The sequence below is a fragment of the Kogia breviceps genome, chromosome 4 (genome assembly GCF_026419965.1).
Source record: "Kogia breviceps isolate mKogBre1 chromosome 4, mKogBre1 haplotype 1, whole genome shotgun sequence".
In the NCBI taxonomy this organism is placed as follows: Eukaryota; Metazoa; Chordata; class Mammalia; order Artiodactyla; family Physeteridae; genus Kogia; species Kogia breviceps.
In genome coordinates this window covers 8306953-8329863 of record NC_081313.1, presented here as the reverse complement: position 1 = coordinate 8329863, position 22911 = coordinate 8306953, and the positions used below count along the sequence as shown (strand labels likewise).

The 22911-nt window shown below is 50.6% G+C and overlaps 2 protein-coding genes across 7 annotated transcripts in view; one reads left to right on the top strand and one right to left on the bottom strand.

Moving 5' to 3' along the window:
- Nucleotides 1-14722, top strand: part of CMBL (carboxymethylenebutenolidase homolog) — a 62801-nt gene extending 48079 nt beyond the window's left edge. For 4 of the 5 annotated variants that reach the window (XM_059059900.2, XM_067030801.1, XM_067030800.1 and 1 more), the window contains 5 exons: nt 3503-3736; nt 6054-6161; nt 9717-9859; nt 12719-12810; nt 13960-14722. In XM_059059900.2, coding sequence (XP_058915883.1) covers nt 3522-3736; nt 6054-6161; nt 9717-9859; nt 12719-12810; nt 13960-14139 — 738 coding nt within the window. In that variant the 5' untranslated portion in view covers nt 3503-3521 and the 3' untranslated portion in view covers nt 14140-14722. Of the gene's footprint in view, nt 1-3502; nt 3737-6053; nt 6162-9716; nt 9860-12718; nt 12811-12852; nt 12933-13959 lie in introns of all 5 variants that reach the window. The other variant, XM_067030802.1, reaches the window with a different exon arrangement.
- Nucleotides 14723-20795: 6073 nt separating this feature from the next.
- The window catches only part of CCT5 (chaperonin containing TCP1 subunit 5), a 13753-nt gene continuing 11637 nt past the window's right edge, over nt 20796-22911 (bottom strand). The window contains exons 9-12 of one of the 2 annotated variants that reach the window (XM_067030796.1): nt 22692-22829; nt 22086-22266; nt 21290-21356; nt 20796-20996 (exon numbers count right to left, since the gene is read on the bottom strand). In XM_067030796.1, coding sequence (XP_066886897.1) covers nt 21352-21356; nt 22086-22266; nt 22692-22829 — 324 coding nt within the window. In that variant the 3' untranslated portion in view covers nt 20796-20996; nt 21290-21351. The remainder of the gene's footprint in view (nt 20997-21289; nt 21357-22085; nt 22267-22691; nt 22830-22911) is intronic. The other variant, XM_059060938.2, reaches the window with a different exon arrangement.

The following is a 22911-nucleotide window of genomic DNA, read 5'->3' as shown; positions in this document are numbered from 1 at the left end:
TGCAATTTGCCATAATTGCTTTGTGTTTCTGTATGTATGTCTGTGCATGTGTGTTTTATAATGATTTGAGGGTAAATTGCAGATGTTGATACTTCATCCCCTACTTGAGCACACATATTTTAAAAATAAGAGCATTCTCCTACATAAGTTCTATTACCACAGTGTAGAAAATTAATATTTTTTTTTTTTTTTTTTTTGTGGTACGCGGGCCTCTCACTGTCGTGGCCTCTCCCGTTGCGGAGCACAGGCTCCGGATGTGCAGGCTCAGCGGCCATGGCTCACGGGCCCAGCTGCTCCATGGCATGTGGGATCTTCCCAGACCGGGGCACGAACCCGTGACCCCTGCATCGGCAGGCGGATTCTCAACCACTGCGCCACCAGGGAAGCCCTAGAAAATTAATATTAATTCATAATGTCCACTATCATCCATATTCACTTCCTCACTTGTTCCCCAAGTGTCTTGTACAGCGGTTCTTAACTTGGAACCAGGATGTAGTCAAGATTCACATGGTGCATTTGATTTCATTTCTCTTTAATCTCTTTTCATCTCAAGCTGTCTCATCACCTTTTTTTTCTTTTATATTGATTTTTGAAGTTAGGAGTTTTCTCCTCTCATTCTTCATATTGGTCAGTTTTTTCTGTTTCTAAATTTATTAGCGTAAAGTTGTTTATACTAATTTTTTGGTGATTTTTTTAAAGGGAAAAATCTGTACTTACGTCACCTTTTTCATTCCACATATCGTTATGCTGTCGTTGTTGTTGTTATGTGTCTTTATCATTCTTTCCTTATTGATCGGGTTTGCTGGAGATATACCTATTTTATAACTTCAAAAATCAGATTTTAATCGCTTTCTGTTTCTCCATTGTTTATTTTCATCTCATTATTTTCTCCTTTTGGGTTTATTCTAATTTTTCCCCTCCCTTCTTGAATTGAATGCTTAACTTATTTCCGTTCTTCCCTTTTGTCTAATACATGCAATTGAAGGGGATCAAAGGATGCCATCCTCAAATATGGCACTTTGGCATATTGATTATTTTGAGCTGAAGGCAATTAGCAAACAGCAGATGCAAAAAGAGTTTTTCTCCCTCCCCCTTTCTGCCTAAAATTAGGGCATAAATTCCCTCTCCCCCATGAGGGGAGCAACTCTTATCACCAAATTCCCCATATATTTCCCAGTCGTGTCTCCACAATTTATCACCCTTTGTCAAAATGCTGTATAAACCATGTGTCTAACTGCTTCTTGGGTTTTTCACTTCTTTTCTGCAAAACCCCTGTGTGCTAAAAATTAAAAATATTAATAACGTGTATGCTTTTTCTCCTGTTAATCTGACTTTTGTCAGTTAGATTCATGGGTCCTCAGTTGCTGAACCTAAGAGGGTAGGGGAAAGTGTTTTTCTCTCTGACTGCAATCTAGGGTATCAATATTTCTCTGAGTACCTGTGTATTGTTTCAACTTTTTGCTACGGAGTGTATTCATTGTGATTCGGTTCTAAACCTTTTGAATGTTTATTATCATTTCTTCATTGTGCTAATATAACACGTTTTATACAACATTCTTGTTGACATGTGTTGTGGGTTAATATGTGGGCAGTTTGGTAGCTGTTCACATGTCCTTGAAAAGACTGTATATTCTCTAATTGCTAAGGAAGAGATCTCTATCTTTGGGTCCAGGCTTCCTCGTTTTTCCTTTCCAAGGAAACCTCTTTGAATTAAAAACAATAATTTAATTAGAGAATCTGTCTCAAACAGTGAATTTAATATATTTACATTGGTTTGGATTTATTTCAGTCCACATTTTTTTTTTTTTTTTTTTTTTTTTTTTTTTTTTTTTTGCGGTATGCGGGCCTCTCACTGTTGTGGCCTCTCCCGTTGCAGAACACAGGCTCCGGACACGCAGGCTCAGCGGCCATGGCTCACGGACCCAGCCGCTCCGCGGCACGTGGGATCCTCCCGGACCGGGGCACGAACCCGTGTCCCCTGCATCGGCAGGCGGACTCCCAACCACTGCGCCACCAGGGAAGCCCCACATTATTTTTTGCTTTATGGTTGATAGGTTTACTGTTCTTTTTTTTTTTTTTTTTTAAATTTATTTATTTATGGCTGTGTTGTGTCTTCGTTGTAGTGTGCTGGCTTCTCACTGTGGTGGCTTCTCTTGTTGCAGAGCACAGGCTCTAGGTGCGCGGACTTCAGTAGTTGTAGCACATGGGCTTAGTTGCTCTGTGGCATGTGGGATCTTCCTGGACCAGGGCTCGAACCCGTGTCCCCTGCATTAGCAGGCGGATTCTTAACCACTGTGCCACCAGGTTTACTGTTCTTTTTCTTCTCCTTTCCTGCTGTTTGTTTGGTCAAGTGTGTTTGGGTCTCTTCCTCATTTCTACTCCCATTCTCACCATCAGTCTTCCTGATGAGTGTTTATTTGGAGCACTTCCTCCTGTGAAGCTATTTGTAGTAAGCATCTCTTCAGTGGGAAGCATTTTTCTGCCTGGATTGTGAAAGTCTCGCATTTGTTTCTGCCAGGTGCCCAGGGATTTCACTGCCCAGGGCCCACTGTTCCGTCAGCTTCTCAGCCTAGGTATTCCTACCTCCAAAGGATGGTACAAATTTGGGGGATTGGTTTTTGTGTTGTTGTTGCTGAAGACTTTACATTCATTTATTTTCCAGTTCTATTTTATTTTTTATGGTTTCTTTTTTCCTTTCCTGGGCTTCCTTACCATATTCCTAGGCTTGGTTGACAGAGTTTTTCTTCTTTCTTTTGTTGTTTGTTTTTAATTTTCTCCACTAAATATGAACCTTTGAGGGCTCAGACCTTGTGTGGGAAAGTCTCAGTTACAAATCCCTTACAAATCCCTGCCTCATGGGGTCCCGAGGCCTCACTGGACACAGAGTCCTAAGCACTGGTTCGGTGAGGGCCTGTCTCTGGGTCTGGCCCTGTCCCCAGCATCCTGGCTCCTTCACATCTGCTCCTGCCATCCTGACCCTGACCTCCAGTTTCCTCTCTCACCCGGGGGTGGGGGTTGCTTCCTTTTCCCTCTGAGCTCCACTGTGTTAACTTTTTTTTTTTTTTTTTGCGGTACGCGGGCCTCACTGTTGCGGCCTCTCCCGTTGCGGAGCACAGGCTCCGGACACGCAGGCTCAGCGGCCATGGCTCACGGGCCCAGCCGCTCCACGGCATGTGGGATCCTCCCGGACCGGGGCACGAACCCGTGTCCCCTGCATCGGCAGGCGGACTCTCAACCACTGCGCCACCAGGGAAGCCCTGTGTTAACTTTTATTTGTTGGTTGCATTCACTCTGGTATTTCTACTGTTTGTAATGGGAATGGCTTCTTATTAGCTTAGTCTGATTACCCAGAACCGGAAATTATCATTGATTTCTTGCATGAATACACTGTAAGTATAGTTAAAATTAATGTTTTCCTGTACTCTTGATTTTAGTTTACTCATTGTTTATCATCTTTGGACCTGCACCACTCAGAGTATAATGCATGTGTCTCCCTCTGTAGCCCGACTTAAACATCTCCAATGGCTAACGAAGCCCACCCTTGTCCGTGTGACATTGGCCATAGAATAGAGTACGGAGGGTTGGGGCGTGAAGTTCCAGTCGAGCACATCAAGGCTTATCTCACCAAATCCCCTGTTGACACTGGCAAAGCTGTGATTGTCGTTCAAGATATATTCGGCTGGCAGTTGCCCAATACCAGGTATATGGCGGACATGATTGCAGGAAATGGATACACGTACGTATAAAATTATTCTTCTTTTTTTTTTTTTTTGCTTAAATTCATGTAGATTTCTGTATTTTGTTCCCTTCAAAGGAAATGAAACCAAAAAACCCTGAGTATATTCTGATGTACATTATCTATTTTCTTATCTCACTGGGATGCAGGTAAATGGAGACTGTCACATACGACAGTCAGTGTCTAGTGGAAGCCAACTGCTCCCAACCCAATGTCCGGGCTTCAGGTCCCCCTAGGATGGCTAGCCCTGTAGACTCGTTGGGCGTTGAGAGAGTTATTTCCCGACGGGAGGCCCTGCGCAGACACTGGTACAGGACACCTGGGGCAGAGCTCGCCAGCTCTGAAATGGATCCATTACTTGGCCCTCGAAGCGTCTCTGCCTGGGGTCAGCTTTCACACACAGGGCACACGCAGTTATCCTGGTCTGAACACAGACTGTCATGGCCTGATCTGGATTAGCCTGGCTTCCAGAACTGGCAGAGTGCGACCTCACTCAGCTCCCAAAGGCTGTCTCTTTGTCACATTGTGTGACCACGGCCACCTTTGGTGACTGCAGTCTCCTGTTTTCTCCTCGCCGTGGTGGCGTGGGTAGCAGCTTCAGTAAAGCATGGAGGAGAGAGAGGGGGGGCCGTTCCTGCCAGTCCAGCCTCACGAAGCAGAACACTCAGCGAGCCCCGAGTGTGGTGCACCCCAGTTCCCTTTGTTTTCTTAAAAAGAGAACCTGAAAACCAAAGCCTGCACCTATCTCGTTGTCCTACAAAGAGAAACGCATTTAAAGGAAGCACACCCACTGCCGTGTGATGCAATTTCCTGTTGGCTTGGAAGGAGGACGTCCACTTGGTTTTTCCCTTTTTCATGCCCTCACGTTTCTTCTTGTGGATGAGGCAACTTAACTTTCCAGAGGCAATACCAGTAATAAAAAACAATAACCAGCCCCGATTGCTTCCCGGCTCCGCCAGACCCAGCACCAGGGCGTTCCTGGAGTAATTGCCTTTCATCCTTCCAACAACCCCGGCAAGGTGGGGCTGTCGCTGTTCCCATTTTGATGGCTGGGAAACCGGGGCATGAAGGCAGAGGTCTCAGTTGCCCCAGGTCACCTGCTGCAGCGAGGAGACTGGATGGGACGGTGGCTTCTGTTGTCTTGGGTGGGTCCATTAGCTGGAGACAGAACATGAAAGTGAGTGAAGATGCCTGTGACTTCCAAAGCCTCTCACCCTTATCTAAGTGTTTTGCCTTCAGAATAATCCTCTGAGGGTGCACGGCTCTGTTAGATCATCAAGAAAAAGAGGCTAAAAGTGACGAAGTGACCTGTTAAGGTTTCAGGGCAGAACGGGGCGGTACTGGGACCTGAACTTAGATTCTTCTGACCCAGACGTCAGGTTCTTCACGCCCCTGCAGGAGAGGTTGTGTTCCTCCATCCGTGGCCGTGACCTGTACTTCAGGAACTGGCTCTCTGGCGGGGGCCGCGTTGCCCCACCCTGGGCTTGATGCGGAAGGAAGGTCGACGTGGACCCCGCACGCTGGCTTGTGTGCTCCGCGGCCCTTTTTATTTTTTTATTTTTTGGTGTTTTTTTTTTTTTTTTTTTTTTTTTTCTTTTTGCGGTACGCGGGCCTCTCACTGTTGTGGCCTCTCCCGTTGTGAAGCACAGGCTCTGGACACGCAGGCTCAGCGGCCACGGCTCACGGGCCCAGCCGCTCCACGACATGTGGGATCTTCCCGGACTGGGGCACGAACCCATGTCCCCTGCATCAGCAGGCGGACTCTCAACCACTGCGCCACCAGGGAAGCCCTGCGGCCCCTTTTAGAGCCTGCATGAGAGCAAACCCTCCGGGCGGGAGTTTGTGCCCTGTTGGCGTCCTGGGCGGAGGTTGGGAAACTGCTTGGTCATGGTGACTGGGCCGCTCACCAGGTGTGCCCTCTGACCCCGAGGCTCACGCGAAAGGCCCGCTGAGAGGTGCGACTCCTCGGGGCGGGAGGGGAGCCTGTGTCCGCCCGCCCCGGCCCTGGCCGCCCGGGAACCCTTGTCCCGGGCGTCACAGCTAGCGGGGAGTGTGCACGCCCGAGGCCTCGGCATTTCAGATGCGCTGGGCTCTCGGCCGGCTGCCAGAGGCCCTGCACCTTCGGTTGTGAAATCCGAGATCCTCTGGCCTGGAGCCAGTTGGCCTCTTTGCTGCGATCACAGCCGGCCCTTGTGACCACTACCTTTCTTCTCCTGTGGTCCAGAAGCGCCAACGTGACAAGCTCTTAATGAGCAGAAGCAAACATGGAGTCCCGGCAGCTCTGAAACTGAGCAGGATGAGTGTCCCTATTTTACAGAACCATGGTTCCAGACTTCTTCGTGGGGCAGGAGCCGTGGCACCCCTCAGGGCACTGGTCCACCTTCCCGGAGTGGCTGAAGACAAGAGATGCCAGAAAGATCGATAAGTAAGTCCCAAGTACGTTACCAGCCGGCGCGGCTGTCTTGGTGGCGCCCCAGGGCCCCGGCAACAAGAGGCAGGAGGGAGAGGAGGGTCCGGCTTCCTCGGTCACCCACCCACCTGCCCGTCCTCCCGCCGTGTACGACCTCAGAGGCCACGGCTCGCAGAGCCCTTCCTGAGGCGTAAAGGAAACCGATTTCGTTCAGCACAGTCTTTGCAGCGGAGGGTTGGCTAGAAACCAACAAGTACCCTGCCGGCCAGTAAGTTCACTTGCTTTCCTCTCTGGGAAATGCTTCGTGGCACCGATGCTGAGAGAGCTTCCTTGAAGTACCTGGGGGTCCCGTTTTCCTTGACAGTTGGGCCACAGGGGTCCACAGATCAACACTCCCTCCTTCCCCTCTGCTTGCAGAGCCAGTTGAAACAACAGGCAGAGAAGAGAGACTAGAGAACACGTCAGCCCCACTTCCACTCCGCTGATTGGAAACCGAGGCCCCAAGTGCCATCCCCTCCCCCCCCAAAAAACGCCACCCTCCCACCCACTGCCTCGGGGAAACTGGGTCTTTAGACCAGACCCACCAGGCCAGGACTGCGGTCTTGCCAGGGTCCAGGGAACTGTGGGAAGTAAAGGCGGGGATCCCCCAGGATTGCAGCCTTTTATTAAATTGGGTCCAGCCCGTCCAGGAACAAGGGCCAGAGGGCTCAGCTGGCACTCAGATCCCCTCTTCTTTGTCTGGAGGAATAAGGGTGGCGCAGGGAAAGAGGCAAGGATGTTCTGTAGTGCCGAGTTCCTCCTGAACAAGAAAACCTGAGCCCAGGGCGGAGGGGTCCCCCAGCCGTAGCCCCCGACTCACCGTGACCAGGCACCCTCCCGAGCGCTGCCCTCTCCCGTCGTCGGACGTCCTCCCGTCACGCACGTGAGCCTCGTGTCTGATGAGCTGTCCCCCAAGCCCAGGTTGGGGCAGCTGCTGATAATACAGCCCTCTGCCTGTGGCCACTTGGTCCCTGGAGCTCTCTGCTCCTCCAGAGCTGACGCCAGGGCCGCCGGCCCCTCCAGCTCCTGCGCTGGCGGACCCCGGGCAGACCTGTGTCCGCGGCCCGCAGGGGGCTCTGCCGCCGCCGAGTGGGGCTCCTGGGCCCCACCTCCCTCCGCATAGTCCCCGGGCCAGACTCTCCCGCGCCCTGGCCGCCCTCTCTCCGCAGGCCTGTGCGCGGCAGCGGTGCTCCGCGGCTCAGGCCAGGGTCTCCCTCGGGTCTCTGCACAGTCCGTCAGACCAGGGAGGCGCTGCAGGCTGCCCTGGAGGCTCCCGAACCTCGGGGTCTTGCTGGCGGCGGGAGGTACCAAGCGCCTTGTCTTAAGTCCCACCCTGGGGAGTCTCGCTGCAGGGGTGTGGAGGCCCGGCTCATTCACCCCCAGTCGGGCGCCGCCCCAGCCCCAAGTCCCCCGGTTGAGGCTTTTGTGGAGACCACACCACAGCCCAGCTTCTCTCTCTGCCCTGCTTCCTCCCTTCGCTTCCCCAGGGTGGGCTCTGAGATTACTGGGGACCCGACTTCCCACACCTTTATCCATTTCCAGGCCTCCCTCCCAGGGACTCAGGCTGCAAGCCCAGGAAAAACAAAAGGAAGCAGGAAGTTGCGAGTAAAATACAAGTAGAAACACAAGAGAACCAGAGAGACTGTGATGTGAATATGAAATTCAGCTTTGCGTGGAGGGGAATAGTTAGGACATTTTGAGGAAAAGCCTTGTGGGGCCGCCTTCTATTTGTGAGCGCAAATCAGGGTGATCCTTTCTGGCGGGCCTTAGAGCAGCCCAGAGGTACCTCTCCACAGGGGATAAGGAGAGCCACACATTTTAAATCAAAACGAGACATGAAATGGAGACACTAACTTGGAAATTAGACTGAAGTTCTTGTGTCTAGTCAAGTATCTTTTGTTTGAAAGAAAACCCATCTTGGATGCTTACTGCTTAAGCAGTCATGAAATTTATTGGCTTATATTACTGAAAATAGGTACTTTCTGGCTTCAAGCAGAGGTTGGTCTATAGCTCAGAAGGTATCCCCAGGATTCGACCTCCCAACATCCCGCAGCACCCTTGTCTGGTGCCGGCTTCATTGTCAGGCAGCGTTTGCCTCTGGGTGGCAAGATGGCTGCAGCAGCTCCAGCCTCCCATTGGCTCCTTTCCCAGCAACCCAGCAAAATTCTCGTTTTGTCCTGATGGTTATGACTGGGTCACAAGTCCATCCTTGAACCAATCGTTGTGGCTAGAGATTGCTATGCTGTGACTGGCCAGGCCAGAGCCACATACTCCCCTCCTGGAACTGAGCCCCCCAAAGTATATGGACCGAGCATGGGGAAGGGGGGGTTCATCCAAAGCTAAGTTCTGGTGTTCCCAGGAAAGTGGGGAATATACTCAGCGACAAAAGCCAAGATAGGTTCCCTCGAGTCAGTTAAAAAACGTCTATAGAAATGCCCTCTTCCTTCTTGTCCTCTCCAGTTAAGGCAGTTATTCTTAAGATCAAAGCATTCGAGAAAAACTGGAAAACCAAAATGACAAAAACTGTTCCTTATTCCATTGTATTTTGCAGAATTACTTAATTACAGCTCTTCTAACATTATGAAAGTAACTACTTGCACACAGAATGGTATGATACATATGTTTAAATGTGTTCAAAGGTATCTTACGATTAAAAGAAAAAGAACGTGCAGTAGAATTGCTTTCTCCTTTTTTTTTTTTTTTTTTTTTTCTTAATTGCAAACAGACAGCGTGTCTTCCTTATCCGATCCAGCAGAACTTTCCGGGCCGGCCTTGCAGCACTACCTCCATTTTGGCATTGTGCTTCTAGTTGCAGAAGCGGTATGAGTTCCAGACAACCAATCTGCAAACGTACCACTTGCAAGGCCAGAGCCACTGTTCCCGTCCCCTCGGGCTTTCCTCTTCCTCCTGGCTTTCCAAATACTGCTGTGCGCTTTGGGCCTGGGAGGAAGCGATGCAGAGTTAGGGTGTCCGGGAGGGGGATGGAATGTGCCGAGTCAGACAGAGCTGGGGAGCTGCCTCCTGGCTGAGGCTGGGCCCTGTTGAGAGAGCGGAGATGGAGGAGCTCCCTGGGGCCGGATCTTGGGATCAAGCCCTAGAGCCGTGCTGTGGCCTTGGGCCTTGATCTATCCTGAGGCTGTGGAAGTCTGTCGCTTAAGATGGTCTGATCTGTGCCCCCCCCGTCAGGTGGTTGGACCAGGCTGGGCTTGGCAGGGAGACTTGCCGGGGAGACATGTCACTTGTTACTCGTCACCCGGGCAGGAGGTGGTGAGGACGGAGCTCTGAAAGTAGGAATCTCAGAACCTCAAGGAACAGCTGCTGAGAAAGCCCTGTTACCACTGGTGTTTGCTGCTCAGTGTACTTTCAAGGGGCCACAAAATACCTCTTTTTTTTTTTTTGGTCTGTGCAGAAGCTTGCTGGATCTCAGTTCCCCCACCAGGGATTGAACCCGGGCTCCGGCAGTGAAAGTGCAGAGTCCTAACCACTGGACCACCGGGGAATTCCCCTTGAATAACTTGTCTTTCATTCTAGAGAAGTGGACGCGGTCTTGAAGTATCTGAAACAACATTCTCATGCCAAGCGAATTGGCGTCGTGGGATTCTGCTGGGGCGGAGTTGCTGTCCATCACATGATGATGAAATACCCAGAATTCAGGGCCGGGGTGTCCAGCTACGGTAAATCTGCCTTGTGCATTTTTACACCATGAGAACTGGAGGAGGGGTTGAGTGACAAAGGCCACGAGCCTCTTCCCAAACTGAGGGTCCTGGTGTAACACAAACCCTGGTGGAGCAGAGATGGCCTAGCTTAAGGAATTGGTTTTAAAAATCGAAGGTCTAGAGGCGGAAGTATGTAATATCTAACCAGAGGGAACCCGGGTCCTGTCTGTGCCTTTGGGAAAATCCCCTAATCCGAGGTCTCAATTTCTTAACCCAGGGTGAAGGAGATAACTTTCTTTCTGTGATAATGGTTAATATCAAGCAATATTTTTATGAGCAATAGCTGTGAAAAGATTTTTCCAAGATATGACTAATTCTCAACTACTCATGCATGCATGCAATCCTGCACACACACACACACACACACACACGCACACACACACACACACACACGCACACACACACACACACACACACACACACTATATATAGACACATGCATATATGTGTATATTTATTTATTTATTTATTTATTTTGCGGACCTCTCACTGTTGTGGCCTCTCCCATTGCGGAGCACAGGCTCCGGACGCCCAGGCTCAGCGGCCATGGCTCACGGGCCCAGCCGCTCCGCGGCACGTGGGATCTTCCCGGACCGGGGCACGAACCCGCGTCCCCTGCATCGGCAGGCGGATTCTCAACCACTGCGCCACCAGGGAAGCCCCATATATGTGTATATATATATATGAAAAGAGGGAAAGGGAAAACCCACTCTAAAATGTAAATAGCAACATAAACATCTCATCCAAACAAACCAAATGTATCACACCCATGACATAAGAACATTACATCTGTGTATAGAAATGGTTTCCAAGTGAGGCTATGGAAACATCCGACCTTGGCTTTCTTTCATGACAGTGCATCCAACAGTTAGACGAATGATTCTTATTTGGCTTAGTGGTTCCTCACTGCGGTATTTTCACTTACTTTTAGCATTAAAAAAACCCTTTACCTGTTTATACTTAAAGGCAGTAGCAAGCTGCCAGTTGCCGCTGTGCACGATGGGGCTGGCAGCCCTCGCGGCGCCTTTGTGTGAATTAGCACAAGGCGCTCCGGAGTGGACTGCTCGCTGGCGCCCCCTCGTGGCCGCCGCTGCGCAGTGCGCGACTGCGGAGCCGGGCGGGACTTGGAGCCCAGGGGCCTCAAAGCGCTGTGCAGCCACCTACCGTGGCCTTCACGGAATAGGGCGGACAGCGTGGCCCTCTTGCCCGTGGCTCCCTGCATTCTACAGAGGAGTCACAGCTAAGGGGAGGCTCTCCGGGTTACTTGGCTTTGCTGTACTGCCCACAGGAAATGGAAAACAATTTTTTCTCCTCCGTACTGACTGGGATTCTCTGTGACCACCCTTGCGTCAGGCTCAGCTGTGAGTCCTGTTTCTGAGCAGGTCCCGACCTTGGGCTCTCTCCTTGGCCCACTGGGTCAGTTTAGCGAGAACTCCCCACCCTTGATATGTGATCAAGTTCCTCATGTCCCCCCGCCCCCCCCACCAATGCCTTGTCACCCTGGCCTGCATTCAGCAAAGGCTTTGTCAAATATTGTCTGGCCAGAATCCCCGTAGCCCGATGATTCCTTAGTAATTTTCCATCCACCGGCCCCCATCCTGCTCCTTGGTGGTAAATCCTACTTGTCCTCGCATTTGGGGTTGAGTCTGGCGTCCCTCCCTCACTGCAAACCCTCATTGCCGTGGTCTCCTCGAGTAAAATCTTCCTTACCGTCTTTGACAAGTGCCAGAATAATCTTTTCTTTTTTAAAATAAATTTATTTATTTACTTTTGGCTGCGTTGGGGCTTCGTTGCTGCCTGCAGGCTTTCTCTAGTTGCGGCGAGAGGGGGCTACTCTTCATTGCGGTGCGCGGGCTTCTCGTTGCGGTGGCTTCTCTTGCTGCGCAGCATGGACTCTAGGCGCGCCGGCTTCAGTAGTTGTGGCACACGGGCTCAGTAGTTGTAGCCTGAGGGCTCAGTAGTTGTGGCACGCGGGCTCAGTAGTTGTGGCATGTGGGCTCTAGAGCGCAGGCTCAGTAGTTGTGGCTCACAGGCCTAGCAGCTCCACGGCATGTGAGATCTTCCCGGACCAGGGAGCGAACCCGTGTCCCCTGTATTGGCAGGCGGACTCCCAACCCCTGCGCCGCCAGGGAAGCCCAGAATATTCTTCTCTTTAGAACTCCTCTCATCTCAGAATGGCAGTGGAGTTTGAAACTTTTACTTATTTTCCTGTAGGAGTGGGCGCACTCAAAGTTGTCTGAATCCCCAAAGTCCAACATGCTTTTGACTAAATGACCTCTGAAATTCTGAAGGCACTTTAGAAGGATGGAAACTAATGATTAGGAATGACCTTCTGGGACCCGCTGCCGTGCCCAGGGACTTCACACACGTGGTCTCCTCTGAGCACAAATAGCCCGTCAAACACTGACGTCAGAACCTCGGGGCTTGAGTAAACCGTGAGAAACTTCCAGAACAGCGGTGGTCAGATGGTCCAGATTAGAAAGTTATCACCTCTTGGTAAATGAAGGCACATCCCAAGAGGGAGCATTTTTCAGGCTGCTCCGTATCTTTACCTGCCAAGTAGGCGGCCAGGTCTACAGCCATCATTTAATGGCCTGATTCCTGGTGAGTGAGGTAGAGAGAAGGGAGCTCAGACTCAGTAACCTTCTCTTTGAGCCCAGTTTTATAGACCGGGCCACTTTTGTGGAATTGCTAAAAAGAAGAGACACAAAACCCCCAAAGCACATGTTTTCCTTTGAAAAATCTAACTCACGTCGTTTTCTGTGGCACATGTACGGGAGTCATACCCTGTGTCCCTGTCCCGCCCCCATTCTCCAGGCATCATCAAAGACTCTGAAGACGTGTACAATTTAAAGAACCCCACGTTGTTCATTTTTGCTGAAAACGATGCTGTGATTCCTCTTGAGCAGGTAAGTTGGCATCTTAACTCTTCTCGTCTCTGTGTTTAATAGCAGGACCTGACATTTTGGAGAAAACATCCCGAAGGATTCATTTGTTACTCCAAATATGTTTCAACATTAAAGTTTTAAAGGTGTGTTTTATCGGGGACTTTGCGGGGGACTGTAACCCCCTAAGTGCTGCTGCCATGGCTGGATGGCTGCTTACTTCCCTGCCCGTGCCCCCTCCGCGTGGAACCCATGAGTTATCGTAACATCTCTGTCCTTAAAGACACAGCTCTGTTTTTGTTTTTTTTAATTTAAAAAATTTTTAGTTGATTTACCATGTCGTGTTAGTTTCAGGTGTACAGCACAGTGATTCGGTTATACATAAAATATATATATATACACATATATATGTATATGTATATATCTATTCTTTTTCAGATTCTTTTCCCTTATAGGTTATTACAAAATATGGAGTAGAGTTCCCTGTGCTCTACAGTAGGTCCTTGTTGGTTACCTATTTTATATATAGTAGCGAAGACACAGCTATGTTAAACCCAGTGTGTTGATTAGGAAAAAGCAGACGGAAACTGTGGTTCAAAAGCAGTTGTTTAGAAATTACTGTTGTTATTCATAACTGATACATTTTATTGATATGTTTTAAACAACTTATATTTGAATCTGTTGAATACATTGACTATGGTATATGCAAACAGATTGAAGTATATATTGAATAATATATAAATATGTTAATACAATTTCAAATAATTGATGATGTATCTTTTAAAAAAGTAGTTATTTTATTTTTATTTATTTGGTTGCACCGGGTCTTAGTTGCGGCATGTGGGCTCCTTAGTTGCGGCATGCACGTGAGATCTAGTTCCCTGACCAGGGATCGAACCCGGGCCCCCTGCATTGGGAGCACGGAGTCTTAACCACCGCACCACCAGGGAAGTCCCCTGATGTATCATTTTTATATGGCTCTGAATTCTCTCCTTTGCCAGAGGTGAGGACTGTGCCGGTTGTAAAATTAAAAGCGAAAAATGCATGATAGCTATGGGACTTAATTTAAAGCACAGATGTTACAGCTCTTTGATGAGCATTCAGGGATTTGGAGAAGGGAAAATATTGCTAGAGGGTGGAAGTCCTATCATCGTGAAATCTTTTGCCAACCAGGTCTCTTGGCTGACTCAGAAGCTGAAAGAAAACTGCAAAGTGGAATATCAAATTAAAACGTTTTCTGGGCAAACGCACGGGTTCGTGCACCGCAAGAGAGAAGACTGTTCTCCTGAAGACAAGCCCTATATTGATGAGGCGAGAAGGAGCTTGCTCGAGTGGCTGAACAAGTACGTGTAGCCAAGGCCAAGGGGAAACTTGCTCAAAAGAGCTCGCATCCAGAAATTTGCTTAGAGATGCTTAGATCATTTGATTTCATTTTCACTTTACAGAAGATGAATCAAAGAATCCTGAAATTCATCTGAAACACAAATTCAGTAGGAAAAGTTAATGTATGAAATACTTTAACCTTTAACATGTGCATGAATAAAAATTTTAACAACAGGTCAGGACCTGAAGAATTTGGATGGTAGAGTAATGTCCTAACTATTAGTAAAAAAACCTAGAGCTATCCAGGGACCAGCTCACAGCTCGGGTATGGCCTTCCGGCCTTGAACTGAGCACACACATCCTCTAAAACGAATAATTTGGCAAAACCGTGAAGAGCCTGAAATGTAAACTCGGGTAAAGCCCACCTTAACTGGACTTTTATCTCTGTCTTAATACAGATGAATTCGTCATGTTCATATATTGCACTATGAGAAATTTGGGGATTGAAATAGGGTTTTAATGACTGACCTAATCATATCAAGCTAAAGCCTTAATTTTTGAGTTTTTGAATTTGTGGCTTTTTCTAAAAGCTAATAAAAAACGATGGCCGAGAGTCGCCGTTCAGCTCTCTGCTAGGCAGCGACGTTTTCGGGTCCCTGGGGCTGGGGTGGCATCACACGTCTCTCCTGTGTTCAACCAGGAGGGTGGTGTGAAGGGTCAAGTTTCCGTTTTTACATTTAAATGAATGAAAATCAAACCACATCGAAGCCCCGGCTCCTCAGTAGCCCTCACCGGCCAAGCCCTCAGTCACCGTGGGTGGCGGGTGGGAACCGCGTGGGGCGTGCTTGTCCGCGCTGGTCACGTGCCGCCGCTGCATTCCGCCGATGCTTGTCAACCCCGCCATCCGCCACGTGACGGCGCAGCGGTCGTCCTTCTCGGTCCCCGCCCGCCCGGAGGAGCCCTCTACCTGGCCGAGTGCTCACGACTAGCGCAGGCAGCCGTCCCTCCCGCCGGCCCGCGGGCGCTGCAGACGCTGCAGGGCCACCTTTTCCCCCCGCCGGGCCGGCCCTGCAGGAGGCCCTCACCGGGTGGGGCTGCGGGCAGGGGGCCGGCTTGGGCCCCGGGTGGAGGGCGGGCTTTCAGCCCAACGTGCGTGGCTGACTGGGGGCCGTTTCTTGTCAGGGCTGGGGCTCCGGCAGGGAAATGGGGGAAATTTCTCGTCTGGAAGCCGGGGGGCAGGGAGATCCGGGCAGCCGCAGGGAGCCGCCCCTCATCTTCCGTGGCCGCTGGGCCTTTAGAGGCCCCGGGAGGGGGTGCGGGCTGACTGCTCTTCCCGGGCTGGGCCAGAGGCCGGGCGGCGGTGGGTGCGGAGTGGAGAGGAGGTGAGAGGGCGCGCGGAACCAGGCTGGCCGTGGAGAAAACGAGAGGCGCGCGGGGAGAGCCCAGGCCTCAGGACCCGGAGGGGCCTGACCTGTTCTGCTTTTCAAGGGGAGCTACTTGGTGGAAGGTGTGAGGGGGCCGAAGGTGCAGTGGAGAGGTCCTGTCAGGCAGGGGGGCCGCAGCTCTCGGGGTGAACCTGTCCACGAGCCCCGACTCACGGCCGCTCCGTGCCCACGGCTGCCGGAGGGGGCGCTCATCGCCGTCCCTCCATGGCGCCAGGCTGCAGTGGCCGCCTGGAAGAACGCGCCTGGCTGTGCCGAGAGGAGAGCGCCCTGGAGGGCCCTGCACGGCTAGCCGACGCTCCGGCCCGGAAGTGACGCTCCTCTCCCCGCACTGGCCTGAGCCGCTCACACGGCCCCGCTGGTCAGAACCTGGAAGCGCGATCCTGTCGGGTGCCCGGAAAGGGCCACGTGTTGGCGGGGCTCACTCGTGACCACCCGAGACGGGGAACTGAGGAAGCAAGCTTGAGAGGAGACGGAATCCAGGGTAACGCGCCCCCCGCAAGACAGGAGTGTTATGAGTTTCCTACCGCTGCCGTGACACACGATCACAAACTTTGTGGCTTAAAGACAAATGTTTCATGCCGTCGGCTCGGCTGTTTTCTCTGCTCTGGGTCTCACAAGGCCGAAGTCCCGCTGTTGGCTGGTTAGGCTCCCTTCGGGAGGTCTGGGAAGGATCCACTTGCAAATACAGCTGACCCTTGAGCAACAGGCCCGGACTGTGTGCCTCCACTTGCAGGCGGATGTTTCCCAGCAGTCAGCACTGCGGCGCTACACGATTTGCAGCCGGTTGAATCCTTGGATGTGGAACCGAGTGTACGGAGGGCCAGAGGGCCGGCTGTAAGTCCCTCAGGGGTCTTCACCTGCACGGGTGGGCGGCGCCCTAACCCGTGTTGTTCAAGGGCCAAGTGTGCATCGCAGTTTCTGCCACAGCTGTCCCTGCAGTTCGGGACCGAGGCCCCTCCAGGCCTGTCTCCAGGGCCTGCACATGGTCCGTGCATCTCAGGGCCAGCAGGGGGGCACCCAGTTCTTCCCACCTGCACCTCCCTTCCGTGACCGTGAAGGGCTCCTGTGATGACACGGGCTCACCCGCATCACCTCCCGCCTAAGGTTCACGGCCATGCCGTTTGCAAAGTCCCTTCGCAGCAGCACCTAGCTCAGCACCTGACCGGGTGACTGCATAGCCAGGCTGAACCCTGGTTTGGAATCCTGCCTGCCACCGGGAGGGGGACGGAGGGGCTGCCAAGATGAGCGTCTGTGGGGGCGCAGAAGCCGGAAGTTCCCACTGCCAGCCTCAGCCACCCTTGAAACGAGTCAAGATCATACGGTAAGTCTTGGTAAGTGCCGATCTTCAGCGCTGTATAAACTTGAGTTGGTTTCAGTGAGTGAACGGTGCGAACTGTGCAGCCTCTCTTGGCAATGGCCGGCGTTAAACGAGGATTTAAGGTGCTAATGCAGTAATTCTCAAACGGTTCGATCTCAAGATCCCTGTACGCGCTTAAAAACTTATTGAGGACCCTCCCCCCTCCTCCCAAGAGCTTATGTTTTTGTCAGTTACACCTGTTGGCATTTAGTGTTAGAAAGTAAAACTAAAAAATTAAGGCAAATATTTATTTTAAAACAATAATGAACACACGTTAATATACACTTTTTGTATTTTCCAAAACAAAAAAAGAAGAGTGGCACTGTTTTCCACTCTGCAGATCTCAGTGTCTCTCTTAACAGAGGACAGTGGGTTCTCACACCTGCTTCTAACACATTCAATCCAGTGCAATGTAGCCTGGCCACGTCGGTATGTTCAGTAGTTGGAAAACAGTGCATACTCTGTTTTAGTCTCTTCCCAAACAGAACAAGTGGTAGTTTCAATCAACTTTTAATTCTGTCACGTTGGTCCACCGACACAAGCACGAGCCGTAATATACTGATGATTAGAAAATACACGAGCTTACTGAGCCGTGCACAAATACCATTAGTCATTGCTGGGGGGGTGGGTGGGCGGGGCGACTGAAGGAGGGAGACTCCAGAGGGAGACTCCAGAGACCCTCCCGGAGCCACTGAGGACACAGTGAGCAGGTGGCTGCCGCCTACAAGCGCTCTCACCAGACACCGGGCCCGTCGGCACCTTGATCTTGGACTGCCAGCCTCCAGAACCGTGTTGTCGAAGCCACCCGGACTACGGTACGTTTGTTGTAGGAGTTCCACTGAAGTGACAGGGTCACAATTCATCTCTGAGCAGCCGTCTGTCACGCACACGTGTGACCAACCGGCTGTCGGTCACATTCAGGTAAAGACAGTGTCCACGGGGAGGGGCCGGTCCAGCTGAGGCGGCCGCCATGCCTGTTACGTGAGGTGCTTCCCACACTTGCCGTGTCGAGCAAGCACCGAGGCGCCGTGCGCTCAGGGGCTGAGATCTAATGACTCGGTGGCTGGCACTGCTTTGAGGTCACCCTTCAGTGACAGCGGCTTTCTAGGCGGGTGGTGGTGAGGAATACAGCTTCTAGCTCCACCACCTGATCCCTGCTCACGAGTTTTACCCGTCACTGCTTGTGCACCATCAGTGCAACTGTCAACACGGTGAACAAGGCAAATCAGCTCTTAGTGAGAAACTACTGTTGACCTCACAGCCCCTTGAAAACAGCTGTTATCACCTACGTAAGACGTTACAACAGCACTCAGGACCCAGCACGTTCCAGGTACCCTCGCTGCTGCCACTGCGTTCCCCCTCCCTGACCTTCAACGCTCCCCAAGGAGCCACCTGTCTTTGGTGCCCTCTTTCCTGGCCCTTCAGATGACCCCCATCTGCCCGGCTACCCCCAAGAAGCACCTGAAATGCAGAAACACTTCTCCACGCCTAGTAGGAGTTCCATTATTTGTTACTTCGTTACTCCCATTCCCCCCCACCCTTTAGTGGAGCTGTTTCACCACGAACAGAGAAAGGAAGGATTAAAGACATTCAGTCACATATAACCCACTAGCCTCTCAGCCCCTGCAGAAGCATTTGTAATTTTTTTTTTTTTTTTTTTTTTTGTGGCCTTTCCCGTTGCGGAGCACAGGCTCCGGACGCACAGGCTCAGCGGCCATGGTTCACGGGCCCAGCCGCTCTGTGGCATGTGGGATCCTTCCCGGACCGGGGCACGAACCCGTGTCCCCTGCATCGGCAGGTGGACCCTCAACCACTGTGCCACCAGGGAAGCCCACATTTGTATTTTTGAGTGGTTGTTTATAATTAAAGACCAGGCCACCTAACAAACATCGAATAGTGAATTCCCTGGCGGCCCAGTGCTAGGACTTGGCGCCCTCATTGCTGGGGCCCAGGCTCGATCCCCGGTCAGGAACTAAGATCCTGTAAGCTGCACGGTGCAGCCAAAAAACAAAACAAAGGACGAACAAACAAACAAAGACACTGAATAAAGCCGCAAGTGCAGGAAGCGGGAACCAACAGGACCATGTTGGGCCCCGCGTGGGAATCCGACTTCACGGTCAAGTGCCTTCACTGCTCTTGATACACACGGGGTCGGCTACAATACAAGGGATATAAACTCGACAAGCCATTTGGAACTGGAAGATAAAAGGTAACATGGTACCCTGAAGAGGTGCTTTTACCGGAAAAAATCAACAACACGTCTACGAGTTTGTTGCTAAGCCACATAGTTTCTCTCAACCGAAACCAGCAGAAACATCTGTGAGGTCCACTCTTCGGAGGAGTGGTCTGGTAGCTCTTTTCACTCAACCACAAACCCCTTCTTGTAAGACTGGTCCAAAGCAAGTTGCTGTGTTCTTTATAGGCTAGAATCCACCCTTGTAAATCAACTTATCTGAACCACTAGCTCAAGATATTTATCTAAGTGGGTCTAACTCTGACTCGATCCCAAACTTGACGCATTCTGACGCTGCACCCAGAAAGTAGTAGTGTTCAGTGATAGCAGTGCCACTTCGCAATCCATTTCATGATGGAATATGTATCAGGTTGTATGTTCATCAGGATGAATGACACTGGCGCTTACTACTACGCTTCCTAGTGAAACCACCAATGCATTAACGTAGAGAAAACACAACGACCCAATAGTTAGGACTGGTCAGCACCCAGGTCCCCAGGAGAAGGAACCCTGGATCGTTTCCTAATTCTATGGAACCTGACTGGTCCAAATCCTCTCCCCCTGGTGGCACAAGAGTGAACTTTATCATCGTGATTCTCTAAGAAACATCCTTTTAGAGAACCAAACTCAAGCCAATGGGGGCAAAATAGCACAGCGGAGAGGGGAACTCTCGAGTCAGATTGCCAGGGTTTGACTAGACTCTACCACGTACTGGCCAGAAGAGGCTGGCAGGTGATCAGAACTCACCTGTAGGATGTGAGTAACAAGAAACCTGTCTCCTTTACAAGGTGGTGAGAACAGGTGAAGTTCTCAGAACACACCCTGGCCTTTGGTGAGGGCTATGTCTCTGTTAGCCAGCGTTATTTTAATGAGCAGAATTACTTCGATACCAGCCTACTCATACACGGTCATTGCGAGGTATTTCCTCCCACTTAACCCATTTTTCCACATTTCACTGTAACCGCCACTCGTTCTGTTCCTCTGATAAGAAAACCCCAACAGGGTTCTGAATCGCCCTTCTGAGCACCTGCAGGTGATGCAGGAGTCCGTGCCCACTCTGGCCTTCTCTGTACACACGCTGGCCTGTGCTTAGGGTGGAGCCAGGGCAGGATAACGCCGAGGGGACTCCGTGACGGTTTCGCTGTTAACGCAGTCTCACTAGCACGGTAACGATGCCCTAGCACACGTCGGTGTAACCCCAAAGCACGTTAAGACATCCCACAATCGCTCTGTGGATACTAACCTCTGATGGGTCTCTACAGTCAAAGATCCACCCATTTACACAGATGCAGCATTTAAATAAATAGGACCCAGCCCATAATTCCTCAATGTTAAAATAAATCCTGAGAACTGAACATTTAAAGCTGTTCAATACAGGTCCTACGGCTTATTAAAAAGAAGAAAAAAAAAATCAACTCAAACCCCTTCAATTAAGGTATTTGATGAATGTTACAGTGAATGTTTCTTAACTTGAAGAGCAGAATATAAAGGCTGTTTAAAGAGTTCCCTTTAATAACAAATACAAAAACCTGTGAGGTCACATCTCTACAATTTCACGTCTCTGAACAAGTGAAACTATTGCTACCAAACAGCTACTGTTGTTACAGCACCTACAGTGTCTAATAAAGGACATAGGAATAAATAACCTAGATGCATCACAAGACACCCATTTATTTAATCATAGTAGTGGATCTTACTTCTACATTTTATTCTAAATTCTTTTTTTATTCTTCAGATTCTCCAGGCTTACGGATGTCATCAATCTTCAAAATCATTCTAACCATTTGTGTTGCAAGAGAGATCTGTTGCTTTTTGCCAATCAAGGTTTCTATGACGTGTTGTTGCTTCATATCTGAAAAACACAGATAAATTACTATAAAACAGCATACATATTTATTACTAATACCTTGCTCCAATTTATGGAATCAGAGTAAAACTTAAGAAACACAAATTTGGAAGCCACGCGTCCTGGTTCTATTTTCAGAAGAATATACTTCCCAGGACATTCTGGAATGTGAGCCTGGTTACCAGAGAGCTGTGGGGACAGGGCCTCCTCAACCACAGGCTGAGTTTCTCAGTGACCTGCTCAAGGGGCACTCGCTCAGTGACACCTCATCCCACAGCGCAACCAATGCCGTCACTTACTGATAGTGAGCCCGACGTGACCGTGCCCGAATGTAAAGTGACTCCAACGGAGACCTGGGCATTCAAGCTAAAGGAACGGAAATGTGTGTCTGACAAGGAGTTGCTGCTGTTTCTCAAGTCCTTGGGCCGTTAACCTAAAACCCAGAATATACCTACAGTTCTAAGTAAACACAGAACAAAACAAAGCACAGCACCAACTGCTGGAGGCTCTGTGCTCAGCACTGACTGCAGAACCCGAGACGGCCCCATCCGTACAGGAGTCACCCGGAATCACCAGGACCACCGTTCCAACACGCTAAAGCTGCGCTACCTCTTCAGCAGATGAACTATGCAAGCGCTACAGAAGTTATAGTACATCCCATTTATAAAACACCCCGGAATTTATGGGACACGACCACAGAATCAGCTGTAAACCGAAGTCAATTTCAGAGCTGTCTTATAGGTCGTGCAGAACCCACGCCGACAGACATTTGTATAAAAAAGGTAAGATGGAAGTTATTTTTATAGGTCATACAGAACGCACACTGACAGACATTCGTGTAAAAAAGGTAAGATGGGAATTATTTTCTGAAATGGAAGTCACCTTTGGAATAAACACCGCACTGCAGCTTTTTGTCATTAAAATTAGTTGTCGGTTGCTAAGCCCAGCAGTCTCACAATTCCCAAGGTAATTAAATCAAATGTTCTAGAATTCAGGACCCGAATACCTGAAGTACGTGTAAGTATTTTAAACGACAGGATAACACGCAGCACGTAACGCTTCAAGTGAAGTCGAGCCGCAGCCCCAGCGCCTCACCGTTTGTTCCCCGGTGCATGCAGTCGATCCCGAGGGCAGGGTTCATCTCCTTCACCTGTTTGGCCCGGACTTCGGTCATAGTCTGGATGGGGTTCATGCCGCTGTTTTCGGCAAGGGCCATGGGGATAACCTCCAGAGCGTCGGCGAAGGCTCGCATGGCGTACTGCTCCAAGGTCGGGCACTGGAAGGGCACAGGGTTACGGTCAGCGTACTTGGCCAATGCCCCCCGGCAGCTACTTGGAGACATAATCAAATCGCGTACTTTGAAAAGCTAACTCATAAAGCATTCTAAGGACAGGCCGTCCTGAGAAAACGCCACTACAGGACAGGATAAGGATCGAGAAGGTACATGTGTGAGAAGTCGGAACAGGTCAGCCCTTCCTGCTGTGCCTGCAGGTACGATGTCTGATTAATTCTGAATTTCAAGTAACATCAAGAGTGCAGAGATTTGCTGTTGAGGCTGTGAGGTCTGAAAAAGGCTGAGACACGCTGGTTCGTGGTCACCCGCACTCGAGTACACGGGCACGAGAATCGACGCAGATCGCACGCCTGGGGTCTAGCATCCCCACTGCACACGCTGCACAGTCCGTGACCGGCCTCCCTCACCTTGTCGGCCTCCTGGCTGACGGCCAGAGCACAGGCTACTTCGGCAGCGCCTCCGCCGTACACCACGCGGTTGTCACGGATGAGGTTCCGGATGACACACAGAGCATCGTGAAGGGATCGTTTGGCTTCCTCGATGATCTGGAGAAAACAATTCTGCCTAAGTTAACGTGATCACACCTAATCACTTTAGAGCCGAGTACTGTGCACCTGGGGTTTAATC